General features: G+C 42.1%; 1 protein-coding gene across 1 annotated transcript in view; it reads left to right on the top strand.

Moving 5' to 3' along the window:
- Positions 1–13,988, top strand: part of METRNL (meteorin like, glial cell differentiation regulator) — a 36,988-nt gene extending 23,000 nt beyond the window's left edge. Inside the window, exons 3-4 of the mRNA XM_084838341.1 lie at positions 8,216–8,275; positions 10,947–13,988. Coding sequence (XP_084694467.1) covers positions 8,216–8,275; positions 10,947–11,263 — 377 coding nt within the window. The 3' untranslated portion in view covers positions 11,264–13,988. The remainder of the gene's footprint in view (positions 1–8,215; positions 8,276–10,946) is intronic.
- The last annotated feature ends 7,496 nt before the right edge of the window (positions 13,989–21,484 follow it).

Raw genomic sequence — 21,484 nt, forward strand, 5'->3', positions numbered from 1 at the left:
TAATTGCTTAGGTTATTTTTAAAGGCTTCCTTAAACTTTGATCTTCTTTCACTAACTTGCTTTCCAAGTTTAACTTTAACCAGCTCCTAGTCATTTAATTCAATTCCACACCAATCTGGATTCCATATGGGGTTGAGACACTTTCCTGGCAGGGTTCCAGCCTGGGTTAATATATACCAGCTCTTGGTTTTATTGTCCTGATACCAGAGGGCAAGAGAAAGTTATTCTTGTGCTGGAGCAGAATACCAGATAAGAACTTATAACTCAAAGGAGGCGGGGCACTTGTGGTGAGCTACCTTCTTGGAGCAAAAAATCTTCCTGGAGGGTTTCCCCCCTTTTCCTACTAAGTAGAACAAGATTATGTTAAGATCTCCTTCCTTTCAACCATATCAAAAAGGAATTTCTGACATGGAGGTTGGTTGAGCCAGGAAGTGATGAGATGTAACCTCAAGTTTTGGAGTGTTCACAGCACAATCAGGAAAATTTATCTTGGGGTGGCTTCATAACTTCACTGCCTCAGAATGGTCATGTAAATAGACTAAGACAAAATAAATAGGACCTGATTGACACAGCATATTCCTGCATGCATTAATACAATACGTGACATAATAAGAGACAGTAGGCAGAGAGGCACCAAATCAGTAGGGGGGAATTGCTCTATCAACACCACATGTTCAGAGGCTCAAGGCCAAACTAGATGTGATGTTTGTTGTACAGTTTGCCCTTGCTTAGCTGTTTTGCTCCAAGGGGAGCTTTTCTCTCAGTGCCAATAGCAGATGCACGGAAGGAGAATCCAGTTCTAATCAGGACATCAGAGAGAGCAAAGGGTTAAAAGCCCTCCATGCTGCAGTCCTGATCTATCTCCCCCCTCCCCAGTGTGACTGTGTGTTTTTTAAAGAAGCTACTTTAGCCAGCTGGGGTTTGTTGGAGTTGTAGTCTAACACATCTGGAGTTGCCAGGGTGGGGGAAGGCTACAACAAAATATACATTCATTCAACAAATTTTTATTTCTCTATGGCTGGAGTGGGCAACTTGGGATCCTCCAGATGTTTTGGGCCACAGTACCCTAGCCAGCATAGCAAATGATGAGGGATGATGGGACTTGTAGGCCAAAACATCTGGAGGGTCACAAGTTGCTTGGCCCTGCCCTAAGGCATTCAGGGTGGCGTACATGGGGTTATGCCACTTAATCCTTAAAGCAGCACCTTTGAGATACGTTAGATTGACAAATCAGGGTTAATGCCATGCCATGGTTTGGCATGACATGAATGGACCTTGGGTATGCCCCCCCCCCCTTTATGCTCTGATTCCTGGATGCCAAGGCAAATCGTAGCTGCCCTTGGTTCTGAACTGAGCAAACTGTTTTCTGTGAAATCAGAAGTGGGGGAAGAGGGGGTGCGCAAGCCCAAGGCTCAGTCATGTAATGCCATATCATGGTTGGTATTATGTCTGAATGGGATCGTAGTGACTTGTTCAAGGTTGTCAACTAAAGGCAGAGTTGGGGTTTGAACCCAGGTTTCTTTAAAGCCCTATATTCTAGTTTTTCCACATTGTATTAAAGCAGTTTCCCTCTAGGAAGGGGCAAAGGAAGAGTGAACAGGGTTCCATTCTTTTGACACAGACCAAGGCACTACATATGGAACCCCTGTCTTGACTTTTCTAAAAGCAGTTTAACCTGTAAATTCACTTAATGAAATACCATAGTCCCAGCAGGCAGAGTCACTCTACGAATACTGGGATAGTTTTATGTGGTAAACATTCAAAAGGAGATGAATTTTTTGTTTTCTTAGCCTTTTCTTTTTATGACAATAAGCCGCAAGCCTTAACAGAAATGAAAGGGAATTGGAGATTAATAAATTTTTCAAATCCAGAAGAACCATTAAGAGCACTTACGTTTTGTTAATATATTTTGTTTTCTTCAGGCCCCAGTTGTAGCAGCAAACCCCAGGATCCCAGCCCAGCAATGAAACCTTAAGCTTTTCTCAGGTCTACATGGCTCTGGTTTTCAATGGAATAATGGCAGAGTCTGCCAGACTTTCAGCACATTCACCCTTTAAATCTTTTATTCTAGTGTGCTGATATCAAGCTCCTACGTAACTTGGGTATAGGACTATAATTTCTTAAAATAGTGAATGCAAAGTACTTAGCTGAAGTGTTGGGCAAGAGTCTTCCCTGATGGGAGACAAAGTGCTGTTCTGGGCCTTCTACAGAAGCTGTGAGAGTGGGAATATGAGTTGACTTTTGGGTCACATCTGAAACGGGTTGAGTGAGATGTGCATATCACCCATAGGGAGAAGTATGTTCCTTTGTTCTAATATGGTGACAGAACATGGGTCTTTCTCTGGAGGGTATCTTCTTTCGACATGACCCTAAAGCTTGGGAGAAGGAGTGTGAGTCAGTCATGTCTTTCTCCTGCTGCTTCTGGAGAACTTTCAGAATGGCCCCAGAGAACTGGGGTAGCCACGTGGATTAGCCAGTCCTTAAGAGTTCTTTGAAACTTTGAAGAAGGAAGAGGGTACCCCAGCCCTCTGATACCCTCCAGATGTGTTAGACTACAATTCCCAATGACCATGCTGGCTGGTAATGATGGGAGTTGTGAAGTCCAACATGTCTGTCAGATTGGGGAAAGCCAGTGTACTGCCTTCTTATCTTAGCCTTCTGTACACAGATGAGGGATGTTCACATGACACCCCGCCCCCGTGCATAAATCCAAAGTGTAGAGGTGCAGCAAGACAACACCTCCTGGCTCTGACCCTTGATGTCCACACATTTAGCAAAATGTTTTTTTTGGGGGGGGGTATACATATACAACTGTATATGTGTAGCCCCACCCCCCATGTTGCATTGAACGTGCACATGTTGAGATCCACGGCTGATAAGCAGGGACCCGCTTTCCCCTCCAGGTGTGTGTGTGTTTGTAGTGGTGGCATCATCTGAACAGCAGTATGGAGGGAGGAAGCGAGGATTCAGAGAAAATCTCTTGATTTTTATGATAAAAATTTAATTTAAGAATGTAGCAGTTTGAATTCTATCTAACTAGAATTTCTTCCAGATGGATTGAGCGATATGGAGACAATTTAAATTGCTATTTAAACTTTTTCCTCTCCACTCCCAACTTCAGAGCCCTGCTGGATTATCAGACCAAAGGCCTATGTACGATGGCCAACCAGATGATAATGATGATGATGAATTACATTTCTATACTGCCTCATAGCTGAAGCTCTCTGAGCAGTTTACAAAGATTAACAACATTAAAAATACAATATGCAAAATTTAAAAACATACAAAACATACAACAGACAGTATACACAGAGACAACATATATCTAAAAACAACTTTTAACAATCAGCCAAACCATCAAATGAATCTAGGATTGATTAAAACTCAAATACCTGAGAAAAGAGAAAAGTGTTGACCTGGTGCTGAAAAGATAGCAATGTTGGCACCAGGCCGGCCTCATTTGGGGAGATCGTTGCATAATTGGGGACCACCACCGAGAAGGCCCTCTCCCATAGATGTCTATGGGGAAACCCACAAACAAAACAAAAGGGTAATAGCCCTCTCTCACTATTGTCATGACTAGTAGCCATTGGTAGCCTTGTTCTGTACAAATTTCATCTAACCCCCTTAAAGCCATCTAAGTTGGTGGCCATCACCACGTCCTGTGATAACAAATTTCATAGTTTAGTGTACTGTGTGAAGAAGTACTTTTTTGTCTGTCCTGAATCTCTCAGCACTCAGCTTCATTAAATGATCCAGGGTTCTAGTATTATGACAGAGGGAGAAAAACTTCTCTCTCCACTTTCTTCACACTGTAAACATTTTTACACATCTCTGTCAAAAAATCTTATATAAATAAAGATCTGATTTTTAAAATTAAAAGTTGATTTTTAAAATTAAATTATAGAAAGTGCACTACACACTTTTTTAAAAAAATAACCTCTTTATTTTTAAGCTTATGCTTGAACTTTTAAAAACCCTGAATCTATGATCCTTGATGAAAATGCTTGGATTAGGGCTTTCAAAAACTACCTGAGTTTTGAGGTCTACCATTATAAATACAGCATAAATAAGATACTGTTTCATTATTAGGAATACTAGGGATGAAACTATCACCACACATTGGGATTTAGCTCCTAGCTCCTGTCTAGGTGATGCCGTACTGTATTTCTCTAGAATTGTCCACTGAGCCTAGTTTGGTGATCTCATACATATATTATGCCTTCCTGGGCTATGTAATATACGCAGTTCTGACCTGCCTAATAAGTATCAGTATTTGCTTTTTGAAAATTCTGCATACTTACACTTCAAATAAAAAAAACCTGGTTGGTATCCTTGAATGTATACAAACATAAACCCATTAATTTTGTAAAATACAGTAGCCAATACAAACAAATCTTGATTATCCAAAGCTCTCTTTAATTGTTAAAGTGGTTTACTGTATGCAATCCTATGCATATTTATTCAGAAGTACATCCACTGTGTTTAATGAGGCTTACGCCCAGGTAAGTGTGGCTGACTGCAGCCTCAGTGGCTGTGACAACTAATTAGTGCACAGCTTCATTTATTTATCCTGCTTTACTAGCCTGAAAACAGGCTTTTGAAGTTATTCAGATATTTCCTAAACTCCAAGTTGGACATTTGATTTAAATCAATGATTTTCTTATCTTTGTGGCAAATAGTGATATAAATTAACTCAGTTTGAATTAATCCATCCACCCTGTCTTATATAGCAAAAGGCACTTCTGGTTTAAAGTACTAGAACTATCCAGGGAGTGTGCTTTTTGTTATTTTTGTTTACTGGAGCTTCTTTTTTTTGCAGTTGTGTCCTTTTGGCCCTTGAGTACACCCTCCCTTCAACAATTACCAGCTGTTCCTAGTTCCTCCATCTAAGGTTCAGTCAGATTTGATCATAATTGTTGTCAACCTTGGAGAAAATTGAACTTTCTGAGCCCATATATAATTATAGAAGAACTACTAGTGTTGGAACAGATTTCCTTCCATAATGAATATAATCAAGCCCTGACCACTGGTATCCAAACAACTGCCAGTTCAGCAACTCATTTGCCTATGTCTAGGTTTTGGATTGAAATAGTTGCTACATGCTGGTTTAAAAGGACGTAATGGAAGCATAAATTGCTTTGATTTTAATGGAACTAGTACATATGCAACTAGGTGCAGGATCTCTGTCTCAGCTTTCTAAAAGTGATTGTTAGAATTTTGGGAACACTGAAGTCTCCTCATTTCAACCTTCCAGTGTGTTTGTCCCTGACTGACAATCCCCTATAATTTACACAGCTTTTCCTTATAAACATAGTGAGATAAACTAGTTTAATCTGTTCACTAGATTGGATGTTTTCTTAATTCTGTGATTATGGAATAGACAAATATATAGTAATGGAATAAAAACAGTGGAGGGCCAAGAGTTTAGTGTGTCTCTAAAACCTTGTCTTGTCAGACCCCCAGGAGGTAATAACAGAGTTCTCTTCTGGTGTTTTCTTAGCATCGGAAACTGCCAGTTAATGAGAGAAGATCAGAACTGACTCCATGTTTGAAGGCCCCTTGGCAGTGCCCCCAGAGTGATGCTACAGTGGGCACTTCAGGGCATTGTGGGAAATGTTAAAATGGTAGCTCGGGGGGCCCACAGTTTTAGGACAAGCATCAGCACTGGTGGATCTTGTGGGGCTGCGGGCACCACAACTGCTTCCTGAAGGTGATGGGTGGTGATGTTGGGCTTGAAGAAGATACTAGTAAGTTAGATGGACTCTGGTTATGATCTAATGGGCCCACTTCTCTTATGGTTAGGAGTATCATTTTGCTGTATAATCACAACTTCCTTGCTTGAAGAAAACTGTCAATCTTGCTACTGAATACAAAAAGCAATAATATACATTACACTCTTCACCTTGCTTGCTATTTGAAGATGTAATGGCAAAATACCTCTAAGCATTAGGTAAATTGCAGGAGACTGGACTCAATGACCCTTGAGGTACCTTCTATGATTTTATGAATTCAAGAACCACACAAGCCAGTCCTTGTGGCCAGTGGCACATTAATGGAAGCAACTGAGGTATGGGTTAAAGGATCCAAGGCTGGAATGGAATCCCACATCTTTTCCATGTGAACCTGGGAACAACAGGAGTGAAAATACAAGAAATATGTGATCACTTAATGCTGGCTAGGGGGTTTCCTGTGACACTTTCCTGCATTGAGCAGGGGGTTGGACTCGATGGCTTTGTAGGCCCCTTCCAACTCTACTATTCTATGATTCTATGACTTCCATATCCTTTTTCTTCCTGTTGCAAAGGCATAATTGAAGGAAAGAAGCGTTGTGCAAGTTTGTTGGCTAACAGTGGTAGATGCTCATTGCCGTGCTTTCCTCCATAGCAGCAGAAGCTAGAAGGCAAATGACTAAAGGCATCTAGACCTACACTGGCAGAGTGTAAAAATATGTCTTCTTTCCCCTCCCCCACCACTGTAGAGAAGTACATAGAAGGCCTTCAGATGCACTAGTTGGCAGGAAGGTCAAGGGGTGGCAAGTGGGGGTAAAGGCTGCCTTAGGTTACTTCAGGTCATGACACTCCGTCAAAGGAATTCCCAGTTGATTTGACAGCAAGCATGCACAATGGCAGCATTATGCCATGGCCTGTTTAGCAGAGTTAGAATCAGAGCTTTGGAAATGCAGTGGAATTGCTTTTCCTTCAGCTGGAGATTAAATTATTATTGTACTGTGTATGTGCTATATAGTTTGCTTGAAACTCTGAACATTGGAGATCTCTAAACTGCCATCAAAAGCATTAGGAAGGATGGGCGGGGGGCTGGACAATATTGTCTGGAGTAAAATGTTAACCTGGTAAGAGCCGCTGGAGTTCATTGCCCTGTGCTGTTCCCAAATTGAGAAAGTAACAAGCAAACTGGGCAGAACAATTTTATTTGAACATCCAGTGATCCATGTCCCCATTATCCATTTAGGAATGGATGCCACAATCGGGAAGATTTTGTATTCAAATAACAAGCTAACTGGTCTGTACCTTGTTTATCCTCTCCACATGAGACTCTTATGAAGTTGAGAATTCTTTGAGGAGAGTATTACCTGATCAGGCCATGCGACTGTGATCCTAAATGCGTGTACTGGAAAGAAGGTTCACTTCATGTTATATTCTGCTTCTTAATTTCTCTTCCTTTTTCCAGTTGTTATGAGTCGTCTGTTCATAGGAGCAGAGCAGTGTGTTAGCTTGGCAAGTCACAGAATATCGTGTGAACACATAGGAGCTGCTACTGCTGTATTCTGTGAATTGGCAGCATGAGCATTAAAAATGTAACTAAATGCTTTAGTTCATGATTTGAAGATGTGGGGGCTAAGGGTGTATAATATGAATTTTCCAGTTTTCTAACTGGCCACTAAGTGTTGTAGTACTTCGGTCTTACTGTAGCCACCATTGAGCTTAAAGTTAAGTGCTTAGCACAGTTGATGGATTTCTTTGATGGATGCAAGTGCCTTGCTGGGATGGCAAAGAAAGTTGTGGTCCCCCCCTCCCACTCTCTGGGTCTTCAGTGGGTAGATTTAATTAGCATGTTTCTAGATAGGGCAGACCTCTGAGAGAAAAGGAATTCCGTAACTGAATAGAGTATTATAGAAACATCTGCACTTCTAACAACACTACCTTCTCAGTAGAAGTAGCTGGCTGAGTACAAAGAGCAGCTACATTCTTGCCTTTATTAGATTAGCGTAGGATCTCTACTGTTTCCAGCCTGCCCAGTTCTTGTAGTTGTAACAGATCTGGCCTTGAGTTTCCACTTGATCTTCCTGTCCTCTGACACATGCTTTGACTCTTGTTTCTTGTAAACTAAAGAAGCCACCCAACTACGCAAGACTTCACTATATGAATTTTTACAACTCACTATATCCTAATTTTCAAATTGTTTTACAATGCATTTGTGTTCTACCACAAATGTCACCATGGTAACAAAGGGTTGGTTTCCTCCCAGTCTCCATATATGTGATTTGTGAAGAAACAAGGAGATTATAGGTGTTGTATATTCAGCATTTAAAAGATAGAAAGTCATTCTTGAGAATGTCAACCTGAGGATGTGAACTCCCTTTCTTCCTGCTGTTTCAGCAATGCGTCAGGCTTAACCCTTAAGGTGGAGTGTGTGTCTATTTGGTAAAAATTGGTATGTGTAATTTACTGAAATACTTTTCTTGCTTTCTTAGCCCCCTGCCGACCTTGCAGTGACACGGAAGTGCTCTTGGCTGTCTGCACTAGTGACTTTGGTAAGTTTGGTTGATTTCTCTGCTACTGTTGTGTTCACCATCTCTAAAACTCCATTCTTCCCCTTTTATGATAATCTGCTAGATTTGGCCTGCAGAAACCTCAGTAAACAGTGAACAAACTGAAAGCCCCAGATTGCAACAAACAAGGGAGTCCTTTTCTCCCCATTTCAGAGTAAACAAAGTGTGTCCCAGAAGTACAAAGGGAGCAAGGGAGGAAAAGTCTTTATGGGTTTTAGCTCTGAAGAGCTTCAATTAAAGCCATTGTATTTGACTAGCTCTTTTCTGCAATGGACAAAGAGACAGGGGACAATAACAGAGGTAGAAGTTCAAAGGTTTTTAGGGGCAAGCAGTAGAGAATTAATCTCTTGATGTTCCTAAATAGACCCTTGAGCAAAGCCTAAATTCACAAAAGACTGTTTTCATCTAAAGTTGTGTGTGCTTTTTTAAAGGGGAAGAGTTTTACATGTAATCCCACTATCGTGCAGATGGAGTAAGGTCTTTCGCCACCCTGTAGGATTTTTTGTCCCATAGGAACAAGGGGATGCTGGCCTAAAATATGTGTGAAGTATTAAAAAAAAATGAGGTGGATGGGGCATTGTCAGGAATAGGGTAATATGCTAATCCTTCTGCTGTTGTAGCTTAAATTGGTTCACAAAACTGGGCTGTTAAATCTCAGGCCAGTCTCACATTAAAGTAATCTTTCAGCATCCTGAAAGACTATTGTGAGGGGCAAAGCTGGATTCAAAAAAGCTGAACACAAAAGAGACCCAATTGAGAGAATTGTCATTGAGCCATTAAAAAAAATCACCTTTCGCATGTGTGTATGTATCCACCAGAATTGTCCTATAAATCTATTTATGGATTTGAAATCCTATGACATCAATGCCCTTAATCAGTTTTGGAAGAAGAGATCAAACAGGGTTATGTAAGCTCATTTATTTTATTTTGCTCTGAACATCTTTTGCCTGAGAGAGCGCTGTTTGAAGTGTTCAAACCTTCAAACTCAAAATAGTTCCAAACAGTCAGAGCCGAGCCAATAAAAGGTACCTTTTTCTGTTCTGTCTCCCCCAAAGAGACAAGTGGCTTTGCCCAGCTGACTTGTGGGGTAGCTGTTTACCTCTTTATGATAGTTAAATAGCATTAAAACAATTTTCCCACGCTTGGAATATCAAGTAAATGTTGTAATGAAACAGCTGGGCATGTCTGGTCTTGGACATGTGCTACAGATATAAATACAGTCTACTAGTATTGTGAACATAATGGGCAATAATTCTGACTGGGGGCAAGAGGATGCAACATCCAGAAATTGCAGTGGGATTGCTCTAGGTTCGTCTTGATGGAAAATGTTGCCCAGACAGGTGGTGGCTGGCTGTGGGTTGTCTCTCCATGGCAGAGTGCCATAGAATTCAACTTAAATGGTATGGAGTCATTAACAGAATGTGATTGAACTGTCCCTTCTGAGTCTTGATGTGGGTATTTAATTATCTTAACAATGCTTACCCTGTTTGATGGTATCTTCTGTAGAATGAATTCCTAGCAGCATGCAAAGGAAAGAAATCAGTGTTGTGGTCTTCTGCAGCAGAAAGATTTCAATATTTGGAGGTACTGTTGAGAACTAGGCCTGTCGTATTTCATAAACACCGAGGTTACAGTTGTAGGCTTTTAGCAGATGAACCTCTGTAAGCATGTATGAATCATATGTGAGTTGCCTTGGTAATTCTACTGGGTGAAAATAAAAATAGTTCTTATTTTCTCAACATGTTCCTTGTTCTGCCTCTTAGTCCTGCCTTCTTCTGTTGCTAGTCCTGACTTGTATGGCAAAGGTAATTTGAACTACTCTGGACAACAGACCATAGATCTTGTGGCCATAGATTAGCTAAGTTTCAAAAAGGGCCAGAAAAATTCCTGGAGGAGGATTAGTATTGTTACTGAAAATGGTGATCAGGACATGTATCTTCTGGAGTGAACAAGGTACTGAATATTCTCTCTTGTTCACTTTCTCTGAAACATCTAATAATGCCCACACATGGAGCCAGTTAAATTCTGGACCAACCCAGTAGGCAAGGCCATGGTTAAAAAAAATTTGAGAACTGGATTTCTGTTTTAAATTTTCTGTTTTAAACAGACCACTTTTAATCCTGATTATATATTGACGTTGTGGGATTTGTTAGTTTTAAAAAGGAATTGCTCTTCAGTGTGACCCAGGACGTCACTGGCCAAAAACAAACAGTGGGATAAATCTGAAAAGATGCTAATAGAGCTGTTTATTGAAGCTATATTTTGTGTATAATGTGATGCTTCATCACAGGCAACTGTAAAAACATATTAAAAATACAAATCTGGCTTCATATCCTAAGTTAACAGTTAAAATCCTAAACACATAGAAATCTTAAGACTTCAGTACAGGAACATACAAAGAGAATAACAAAACTTGTATAAGAAATGAGAACAGCACCTTTTGAATTGTACCTTACTTCCTATTGGATTTTAGAATCTGGGGTTGACATCCTTGTTTTTTTTTTTTCCAGGATGCCATTGAGTCAATTGCCCTAAATATTAATTATCAAAGAATCCTTTGGCATTAAAGGGAGTGCAAGGTGTCTGCATGTACTGTGAAGGTATTTTCATATATAATCCCTCAACCTAATTGTATACATTTTTCCCCCACCAGTTGTCAGAGGTACCATCCAAAACGTAACCAATGAGGAGGAACAGCAAGATTCCATCATTGATGTGAGCGTGAATCGAATCTACAGGCAGAAGACAAAGATCTTCAAGCCTGCAGAGGAGAGCGGTAGTTGGCAAGGACAGATCAAGACCCTGCTCCAATGTGGAGTGAGACCAGGAGAAGGAGACTTCCTCTTCACGGGCCGCATGCACTTTGGGGAGGCCAGGTTAGGCTGTGCTCCTCGTTTCAAAGACTTCCAAAGGATGTACAAGGAAGCCAAGGACAAAGGGCTGAATCCATGTGAAATTGGCCCAGACTGAAATGGTATTCTTCAATTGTAGGTCACTCTTGGGGCTCAGCCAGAACTAATTCTTAGTTGCTGCAGATGCGCTGATCTAAATGGAACTAATAACTGAGAGAGGAACAATCTGATGCCAGGAATGAAATATATTTTTGGAAGTCCTTCACAGGAGACTGGATGAGCATCAATCAGGGAGGGTTTAAGTCTAGGGACTCCTGCTACTGCAGGAGACTGGACTCAATGACCCTTGAGGTACCTTCTAACTCTGTGATCTTACGAATACAAGAAACACGCAAGCCAGTCCTTGTGGCCCGTGGCACACTAATGGAAGAGACTGAGGTACGAGTTAAAGGATCCAAGGCTGGAATGGAATCCCACATCTTGTCCATGTGAACTAAATTATTTTTGTAACTTCCTTGGGGTGGGGGTGGGGAGAACAACAAAAACGAAGAAATGCGTCACAATCTCCATGTCTTAAAACTATCAACTGGTGAACCTTTGTATCTTTGTAATACTAATGTTTTAAAATGTGTTAAGCAGATGTAGCATTTTGCATGGTATAAATGGACAACAGCATGGTAGAAGCCAGTGAACCATCTTAACATTGATGCTTTGTAAAAAGCTTGTTGTACAATTTTTTGAAATTGTTTCTTATGACAGAAATTTATGAAACCAAACACTTGCTTTCCTTTTTTTAAAAAAATAGGAGAATGTACAATTGCCTCCTGCAATTTTTGCTCAGGCTGGTGAGTTGTTCCCATTCCAGAGAAATAAAATATTCCTGGACTTGAGCCAATGGTATCATGACTTCCATACATTTTCCCTGCTTCCCCCAGTTTTAACCTGTATGGTTCAGGATGCAAAGGTGCCTGTATCAGGGAGGTGAGGCAGTTGCTTCTTTGACCTCAGGTTCTGTTTATTTGTGCATAATATTTGCACATGCTCGAGTCTGAACTGGGTACAGAGTTCTTCTGAGTAAAAATCAAAGTGGTAGTCTTGAACTGCAGCACCTTAGACTGCTCAGCAAACTGGAGAGGCCACCTCGTTATCTCCCAGGTAACATCCCTAAGAACAGCTGAGAAGGCCATCTTAACAACACCAATCTTGCACAGACTTGGGTCATCAAAGGCATATAGAAAAGAAACTCTGATAGCTGCTCCACTCTTATGGAACTCACTTTTCCATGGAGATTTGCCACGTCCATAGACTATCTCAGAAGCACTATAGTTTGATTTGGCTTGAGGAGACAGCCTGTAGATTGGGTTCAGTGTTGTAGGGAACAGTCTAACTTATTGTTCCTGGTGGTGACATTTTTAATATTCTATTTCTTGCCTTGAGCTTCCATAGCAGGGTGCAATGCAAGTTTAATAAATAAATGTCCTAGTTCACCTCATCAACCCAAATTAATCACCACTACCATCAGTCCATGGGCAGCCACACACTCACTGTTCCCCAGTTTTATAATCTTCATCAGTATTGCCCCCACTCCCCCCTTCTCACCTTTTCTTCTGTTTATTATAAAGGCTGAAATGTTAGAAATTAAACCTTGGATTTTGAGGGTTCTCCAGGAGATACTTGGGGCTTACTTTGAATTCATAGTACTATTTACATGTGAAATAGGGTAGCCATGGGTTTCAGGGTAGTTTGTAAACTACCCCAGCCACCCACTGTGCCAGTTTCAGACATCATGACAACCTATGCCCGGTGAGAGTAATTATGCCAATTAGGTGGCTCACAACTGGCAAGCACCGGGAGGGAAAATAAGCCACCATGGCTTATTTTCCTTCTGTGATCCTGTGAACCCCACCAATGAGCGGAGAGTGTGACTGTGGGGGAAACAAGCCATGACAAGCTGCAGAGTGCCTGATGGTCTGTTGGGGGTAAGGCTGGCAAGCAAACAACCAACCCACAGTGGCTTATTAGTGTGGCTTATGATGTGCCCAAAGTCCGGCCCAAAGTCTTTCAGCTGCTTTGGTCTGACCACTTTAATAACTATAAAAGTAGAATAGCAGCTGATCTGAGAAGATTTCAGATGCCAAGACTCCTGTAGCATGCATATGGACTGTAAAATCATTTGCCTTGCTCTGTGTTACATTGGCTAGAGAATGAGCACCTCTAGAGGGCTTTCCATAGGAAGGACTCTGGCTTCTTCTAACTCAGAACCTTGGTAAACCAATTAAAGCCCTGGAACTACAAGCTGAATGTTTCTGGGGTAGCATAGTCAAGGCTGTATGGGCCTAGCCCTAGATCCCTGTAAAGTACTAAAATACACTGTGGGGAGTCATTCCACAAAAGCAGATAGAACAGATCCCTCTAGAATACTGGATTAGTTATGTATGTATTCAAAATGTGTTTATCCCACCTTTCAACCAAATGTAGATCTCCAAGGAAGCTTGCAACCTGTAGTTCAAACTACTCATTGCAGTAGACACAAATAAAACAAAACAAACTATCACAACTGCATCCTATAAACATTCCACAATAACACAGATAATTAATATTCTGGTGCTGCCAAAGGCCTGGGAAAGTAAGAGGAGTTCTTAATTGGCACCTAAACAATAACAATTTCCAGAGAGGTCACTGTGTGAGTCTATTGCAACAAAAACAAGACTTGTGGTGCTAAACACGTTTATTCTAGCATAAGCTTTAATGGGCTATAGCTCACTTCATCAAATGCAATAACAGTGTAGGATCGCTTTCTCTTTAACTCTCATCATGCTTTCTGAATAAATATTTCTTTAAGGAATTTGTCCTCTAGCCCCATCAAATTTCTTTTTCCCTTTGTAAAGGAACACTTCTCCCAATTATGGAGCCGTTTTCCAAAGTTGCTAATCTCTCCACCCTCCCACTTCATTCCAGCCTATCCAGAGTATATCTATGTGACTTTAGCGCCTTTCTGTATCTTATAAACCTTTGTTGGCGTCTGGCTTTCCTCCTGGTGTTGCCAGCTATACTATATATTCAACTGCTGGGTGTGTATCTGCTGCCAGCAACATCCCTGAGGTCTGTGTCCTCCCTTACATCTTGTGCTTTGCCACACTGCAAGTTCTCTTTTGTGTGAGAAGCTTTTAAAACTGCTGACATGCATTGTTACATGCCTATTATCACAATATTGGCAGGTGCACACATAAAACTGACAGACTGTGTGAGGGAGGAACGAAGAACAGTAATTAAAGACAGCCCATTCCCCTGCCCCTTTTCTTTAGAGGGAGTATCATGGTCTTGATCTTGGACCATACTGAATGGCCAGTGATGCTACACCCTGTCTTTTTACAGTGTATTGTCTAATTTCCAGTATCTCCTACCTACGTATTTGGCTTGGTGCCAAGCACATATCTAAGGCTGTGTTCTTATATCAAGTGCTGACTTGAATCAGTTAAAAATATAGGTTGATGATGCATTGTAAATCACAGTGTTCAGCCTATCTTACTTAGGAGGGACTGAAAAGAGACATTAGCTACCCATTGTGAATTCCCCCTTTCCTCTATACTAGAGCTGAAATAGAATTTAAAATTTGGTTTTAAAATTTGGCAACATTTTAGAACCTGGGGATTTAAAAAAAACAACCCTTAAACCTGACTATATTTTTCTTGCAAAAGGCATTGCCTTTCTAGATTCAAAACTCCAAATCTGACAGTATTAATAATGGGGAATGTTGCGGGGGGAGGGGGGGGACTGCTGCTGTATTACGGAAATGGCTGCTTGCATGATCTGCATACAGTTTGGATCATACTTGTGTTTCATCAGGTGGTTGTTTAATAGAAGGGGTCATAGAACAGTGGCAGAACACATGCTTTACATGCAGGCGGTCCAATATTAAATCCCTGGTGTCTCCAGGTAGGGTTAGGAATAATTCCTGCCTGAAACCCTGGCAAGCTGCTGCCTGTCAGTGTCTACAATACTGGGCTAGATGGACCAACGGTCTGACTCAGTATACAGCTTCCTGTATTCTTATGTTGTGGACTTGTGTATGACTAGAGGTGAGCTGTGATTACCCATTTGTAATAGGAGAGACTGACTAGGCAAACTGGTCCCTAAATGCATCCTATTGGGGTAAAGGGGGATTATAGAACGCATACATTGCAACTTCATTCCTCTGACCACTTTACACTAGTGAATCTTCTCCTGAAGATATGGGTGACTCTATCCATCTATCTATCTATCTATCTATCTATCTATCTATCTATCTATCTATCTATCCATCCATCCATCCATCCATCCATCCATCTCTTAATTGGGAGCCTAGGATTACAGAAAAGTTCAATTCCTCAGGAACAATGAATTCAATATGGCTCCTGCCATAAAAATACTTCAGAGGAAGAACCTCCTCCTTAGTCTATGAGCTCCCCAATTAGGAGTCTGGGGAGTGTATTGCAGGAGAGGAGTAGATTGCCTGGTGTGTATACTTGTTTGTGCATGCTCTGAACTGGAATAGTAAGGGTGTGGCAAATAATACTTTCCTGTGGGTAGGTTTGGAGCATACCATTATGACTTTGTTTTGCGTACTGTAGTTATGACTGTAGTTCTTAGAAAACTGAAAATAAATGTAGCCAGTTTTCCTGTAAACACCTAGCACAATCATAGAATCATAGCATCATAGAATAGTAGGGTTGGAAGGGGCCTACAAGACCATCGAGTCCAACCCCCTGCTCAATGTAGGAATCCAAGTCAGAGCATCCCTGACAGATGGCTGTCCAGCCTCATCTTGAATGCCTCCAGTGTAGGAGAGCCCACTACCTCCCTAGGTAATTGGTTCCACTGTCATATTGGTCTAACAGTCAGGAATTTTTTCCTGATGTTCAGCTGGAATCTGGCTTCCTGTAACTTGAGCCCATTATTCCGTGTCCTGCATTCTAGGATGATCGAGAAGGGATCCTGGCCTTCCTCTCTGTGACAACCTTTCAAGTACTTGAAGAGCGCTATCATATCTCCCCTCAGTCTTCTCAAGGCTAAACATGCCCAGTTCTTTCAGTCTCTCCTCATAGGGCTTTGTTTCCAGTCCCCTGATCATCTTCGTTGCACCCTCTCCAGTTTGTCCGCATCCTTCTTAAGGTGCGGTGCCCAGAACTGGACACAGTACTCCAGGTGAGGCCTAACCAGTGCTGAGTAGAGGGGAACTAGTACATCCCAGGATTTGGAAGCTATGCTTCTATTAATGCAGCCCAAAATAGCAGTTGCCTTTTTTGCAGCCACATCACATTGTTGGCTCATATTCAGCTTGTGATCGACAACAATTCCAAGATCCTTCTCGCTTGTAGTGTTCTTGCGCCACGTATCCCCCATCTTGTAACTGTGCATTTGGTTTCTTTATCCTAGGTGCAGAACTTGGCATTTATCCCTATTAAATGTCATTCTGTTGTTTTCTGCCCAGTGCCCCAGTCTATCAAGATCACTTTGAATTTTGTTTCTGTCTTCCAGAAAGTATTAGTTATCCCGCCAGATTTTGTGTCATCTGCAGATTTGATCAGCATTCCCTGCACCTCTTCCTCCAAGTCATCAATAAAAACGTTGAAGAGCACTGGGCCCAGGACTGAGCCCTGCGGTACCCCACTTGTTACCTCTCCCCAGTTTGAGAAGATCCCTTTGATAAGCACTCTTTGAGTCCGATTCTGTAGCCAACTGTGGATTCACAGAATCCACAGAGAGTTGTTTCATCTAACCCACTTTGAGCTAGTTTGCTCATCAGGATATCATGGGGCACTTTGTCGAAAGCTTTGCTGAAGTTGAGGTATAATATGTCCATAGCATTCCCACAGTCCACAAGGGAGGTTACCTGATCCAAAAATGAGATCAGATTTGTCTGGCAGGATTTGCTCTTGACAAATCCATGTTGGCTTCGAGTAATCACTGCATTGTTTTCAAGGTGCTTACAGATGGATTGCTTTAGAATCTGCTCCAGAATTTTCCCAGGGATTGATGTCAGACTGACTGGTCTGTAGTTCCCAAGTTCCTCCTTTTTACCCTTTTTGAAGATAGGGACAACATTAGCCCTCCTCCAGTCACCTTGCTCTTCACCCGTCCATGATTTCTCAAAGATAATAGACAGTGGTTCTGAGAGTTCTTCTGTCAGTTCCTTTATTACTCTAGGATGCAGTTCATCTGGCCCTGGAGATTTGAACTAATTCAAAGTAATTAGGTGTTCCCTGACCATATGCCTGTCAATCTCAAGCTGCAATCCTGCCCCTTCAGCCTGTACTTCACTTTTGCCAGGGGGCTCATAGACCCTCTTTTGGGAGAAGACTGAGCCAAAGTAGGAACTGAGCACTTCTGCCTTTTCTTTGTCATCTGTTATCATTTTGCCATCCTTATTTAATAGTTGAACCACCATTTCTTTCCTCAGTCTTTTACTATGCATGTAGCTGAAGTAAGCTTTTTTGTTGCTTTTAGCATTCCTCTCCTGTTCTCAGCTTTAGCCTTCCTGACTCCATCCCTGCAATTCTGTGCTACCTGCCTGTATTCTCCCTTTGTTGCTTGGCCTTCCTTCCAAAATATGTGTACTTTTTTGTTTTCAGGTCATCTCTAAGCTTTTTGTGAAGCCACATTGGCTTCTTCTGTTGTCTTCCACCTTTTTTTCTTGTTGGAATTGTTTGTAATTGTGCCTTTAGAATTTCCTTTTTTCTAAAGAGATGTTTTGACCTCTGCCTAAAAAAGACCTCTTCTATGCATTTCAGCAACCAGTTTAGTATTGTATAGTTTCCTAGAAAAGTCTGTGGTAGGAATAAGGTTGCTACCAGGCAGAGGGGTTCTAGCATGCTTAAGAGCAAGACGGTCAGGAGAAAGTCCTATACTTTCCAGCAGTGAAGTGTCAACCCACTGTGCTTCTTTTCTGGCCTGTGTGTTGTAGAAAATCTTGCCAAATATCTTTTTCTAAAGAACCAATGGCCAATTACTGCTGTTTAATGTACTGAAGGAATAACATTGTTAAATGCCAGGGAGTTGAGAGATCCATTGGTTTATATAAAACCTCAAAGAAAACTCAGATTCTCAAACTTTGGTAACCTGATTTTGCAAATAAGTACAACTGTGGAAATTTACTTTGCATACTACTGCAGATGCTTTCTTCTGAGATATATATATATATTATGCTTCCTTCTGATATATAATTATAAATATAATTAGAGGACAATTTCTAGGGTTTCCACCTTTTTTTTACTACCCCTTCTCTTGTGCTTTTAATAGCCCCTAACATGCAGAAGTTAAGGAGGTAATTTGGGGTGGGGCATGATGGGAAAGGCATCAGATGCTTAATATATTACAGTGCAGTTCTGTACTTGTCTGCTCAGAAGTAAATCCCACTGAGGTCAATGGGCTTACTCCCAGGTAAGTGAATATAGGATTGCAGATTTGGCATAGGAGCAAGGCTACTAAAAAGGTGACCATTCTACCAATTACGCAAAAATACTGGGGCAATGATGTATCCGGACACTCAGGCCATGAAAGGGAAAGCCACTGTTTAGTGCTAAGCTAAAATGGTGTCTTAATTTGACAGCATTCAAACTATTAGCAGCTGCCATTCTTTGAGAAATATTTAGGAATTCTGTGGCAATTATGTTGTGTGGACATAATTATGTGAAAAATCCCAGTGCAGACCCAAAGAACCCAGATTAGAGCATGGTGTGAAGCTGCTTTATGTAGTTTCATCTTTGAAGCTATACAAGTCTGGGCTTGGCCAGTGGCTGAATGCAAGGCTTCCAAGGAACCCCATATATGTTCTTCTGAAAGCTAGGTACGTAACTAGGGAGTATAAACAAAACCTGTATTCAGGTACTGTCTGTCTAGGCTATATACTGGTCATTGTTGCATTGGGGTGTAGGACTTGTATTGCCAGAAGCCAATGGGTTGAATCCAATATTAGTTCTACTTAGAGTAGACCCATTGGAATGAATGGGACTTAAGTTAGACTAAGGTTGGATCAGCCTTTCATATGGCATCTGGCATGCTTGTGCTAAAAAAAAAAAGAAGAAAAATAATTTTAAACTAACCTATTAATAAAGTGGGTCCCTATTGTGTGAATTCACCTGTCACCTGAGCAGCAGGAAGGAGAGGGCTACAGCGGGACCTCTGAATTATGGAGAAAGATCCTGTGTTTTGGGGGATCCCCATTTATTCCCCACATGGGCTCCGTGGGAGAAGCCCCACATTCCTTCCCTCAACAGCTGCCTTTCGGGTAAGGGGAGGCTGAAATCTCCCTTTGTGAAGCGGCTGTAGAGGGAAAGAAGGAAGGGAGTCCTCAGGCAGCACACGCCTCCCTTTCAGAGTGATTCTTGAGGAGGGATTCCCCGCACTTATTCTGCAGCCATGGGCATTCCTGTCATCTTACCTGTGCAAATGGTACATTTTGCCCAAGCTAAAAGTCAAGCTGATTGCATATGAGCTCAGGCAGGAGACTAGATGAGCTTGCAAAAGCTGAAACCGGTAGCTTTCCTAAGGTCTCAACTCTGACTGGCGGCCACTGCCAACAGCTGACAATTGAAGCTTAATACCTGGAGGGAGCAATCCTATGGCCGCTAGACAGCAGCTAGATGGCCATAGGATATGTCATTTTCCGGGAACCTACCTCTCCCTACTTTCGCGCTGCCTCAGAGGCAGCGTGGAACAGCTCACAAGAGCAGCACGGAACGGCTGAAAAGGGGCATTCAGGGGTGGCAGTCTGGGGCGGGGAGATCATAGCTGTGTGTACGACACATCCAACGTATCATACAGCAGCCTCCTTCCCTGCTCCATGTTCCCGCAGCTAGACAGCCGCAATCAGTTGTCTAGCCAAAAATGCAGGGCAGGAGGACTGCGGAGGGAATGATCCATTCCGTGCTTCTCCTGCCTTGCTTTGGATAGGCGGTCGCCTCTGAGTTCAGAGGCGGCCGCCTATCTCAATAGGATTGTGCCCTTAATGACCTTTTTGGCCTATTTTAGTCACAGTCTGCTGGGTAGGTGTGGTTCAAATATGCACATGATATCAGTGAAAGTCGCAAGCAGCCAATGATGCAAGCTCTCCTGAAGCATTCTTGCTACAAAATAGAACACCATTTGAACCTGTCCCTTTACCTGCAATTTGACCTGCAGCAATATGGCCATAATGTTTAGCTCCTGTTGATTTCTGCATAACAAACAAAACAGTTAGGCCTGTTTCTGCATTTTCAACAGAAACTTGAGAGTGCAGAAGCAGGCCAGGCTGTTTTGTGTGCCCCCACTCCCCCCACCCCAGCCTGTTGGCAATTTAATTTGATGGACAAATGTTGAAAGTGAGAGACTGCGAGGTACGGCTGTTGTTGTTCAGTCGTTCAGTCGTGTCCGACTCTTCGTGACCCCATGGACCATAGCACGCCAGGCCTTCCTGTCCTGCGCTCTCTCCCGGAGCGTGCTCAAGTTCATATTCATTGCATCCGTGATGCTATCTAGCCATCTCATCCTCTGCCGTCCCCTTCTCCTTTTGCCTTCAGTCTTTCCCAGCATCAGGGTCTTTTCCAGGGAGTTTTCTCTTCGCATTAGGTGGCCAAAATATTGGAGCTTCAGCTTCATTATCTGTCCTTCCAATGAGCACTCAGGGTTGATTTCCTTTAGGATGGACTGATTTGACCTCCTTGCAGTCCAGGGGACTCGTAAGAGTCTTCTCCAGCACCACAGTTCGAAAGCATCAATTCTTCGGCGCTCAGCCTTCCTTATAGTCCAGCTCTCACAGCCATACATTACTACTGGGAAAACCATAGCTTTGATTAGACGGACCTTTGTCGGCAAGGTGATGTCTCTGCTTCTTACTATGCTGTCTAGGTTGGCCATAGCTTTCCTCCCCAGGAGCAAGCGTCTTTTAATTTCATGGCTACAGTCACCGTCTGCGGTGATCTTGGAGCCCAAGAAAGTAAAATCTGTCACTGCTTCCATTTCTTCCCCTTCTATATGCCAGGAAGTGATGGGGCCAGATGCCATGATCTTCGTTTTTTTAATGTTGAGTTTCAAACCAGCTTTTGCACTCTCCTCTTTCACCCTCAACAAGAGGCTATTTAGATCCTCTTCGCTTTCTGCCATCAGGGTGGTATCATCTGCATATCGGAGGTTGTTGATAATTCTCCCAGCAATCTTAATTCCGACCTCTGATTCATCCAACCTGGCATTTCTCATGATGTACTCTGCATATAAGTTAAATAAGCAGGGTGACAATATGCAGCCTTGTCGTACTCCTTTCCCAATTTTGAACCAATCGGTTGTTCCATGTCCGGTTCTTACTGTTGCTTCTTGACCCTCGTAC

This window comes from Heloderma suspectum, chromosome 2 (assembly GCF_057233095.1).
Source record: "Heloderma suspectum isolate Gila_16-S chromosome 2, 16-S_ref, whole genome shotgun sequence".
NCBI classification, from domain to species: Eukaryota; Metazoa; Chordata; class Lepidosauria; order Squamata; family Helodermatidae; genus Heloderma; species Heloderma suspectum.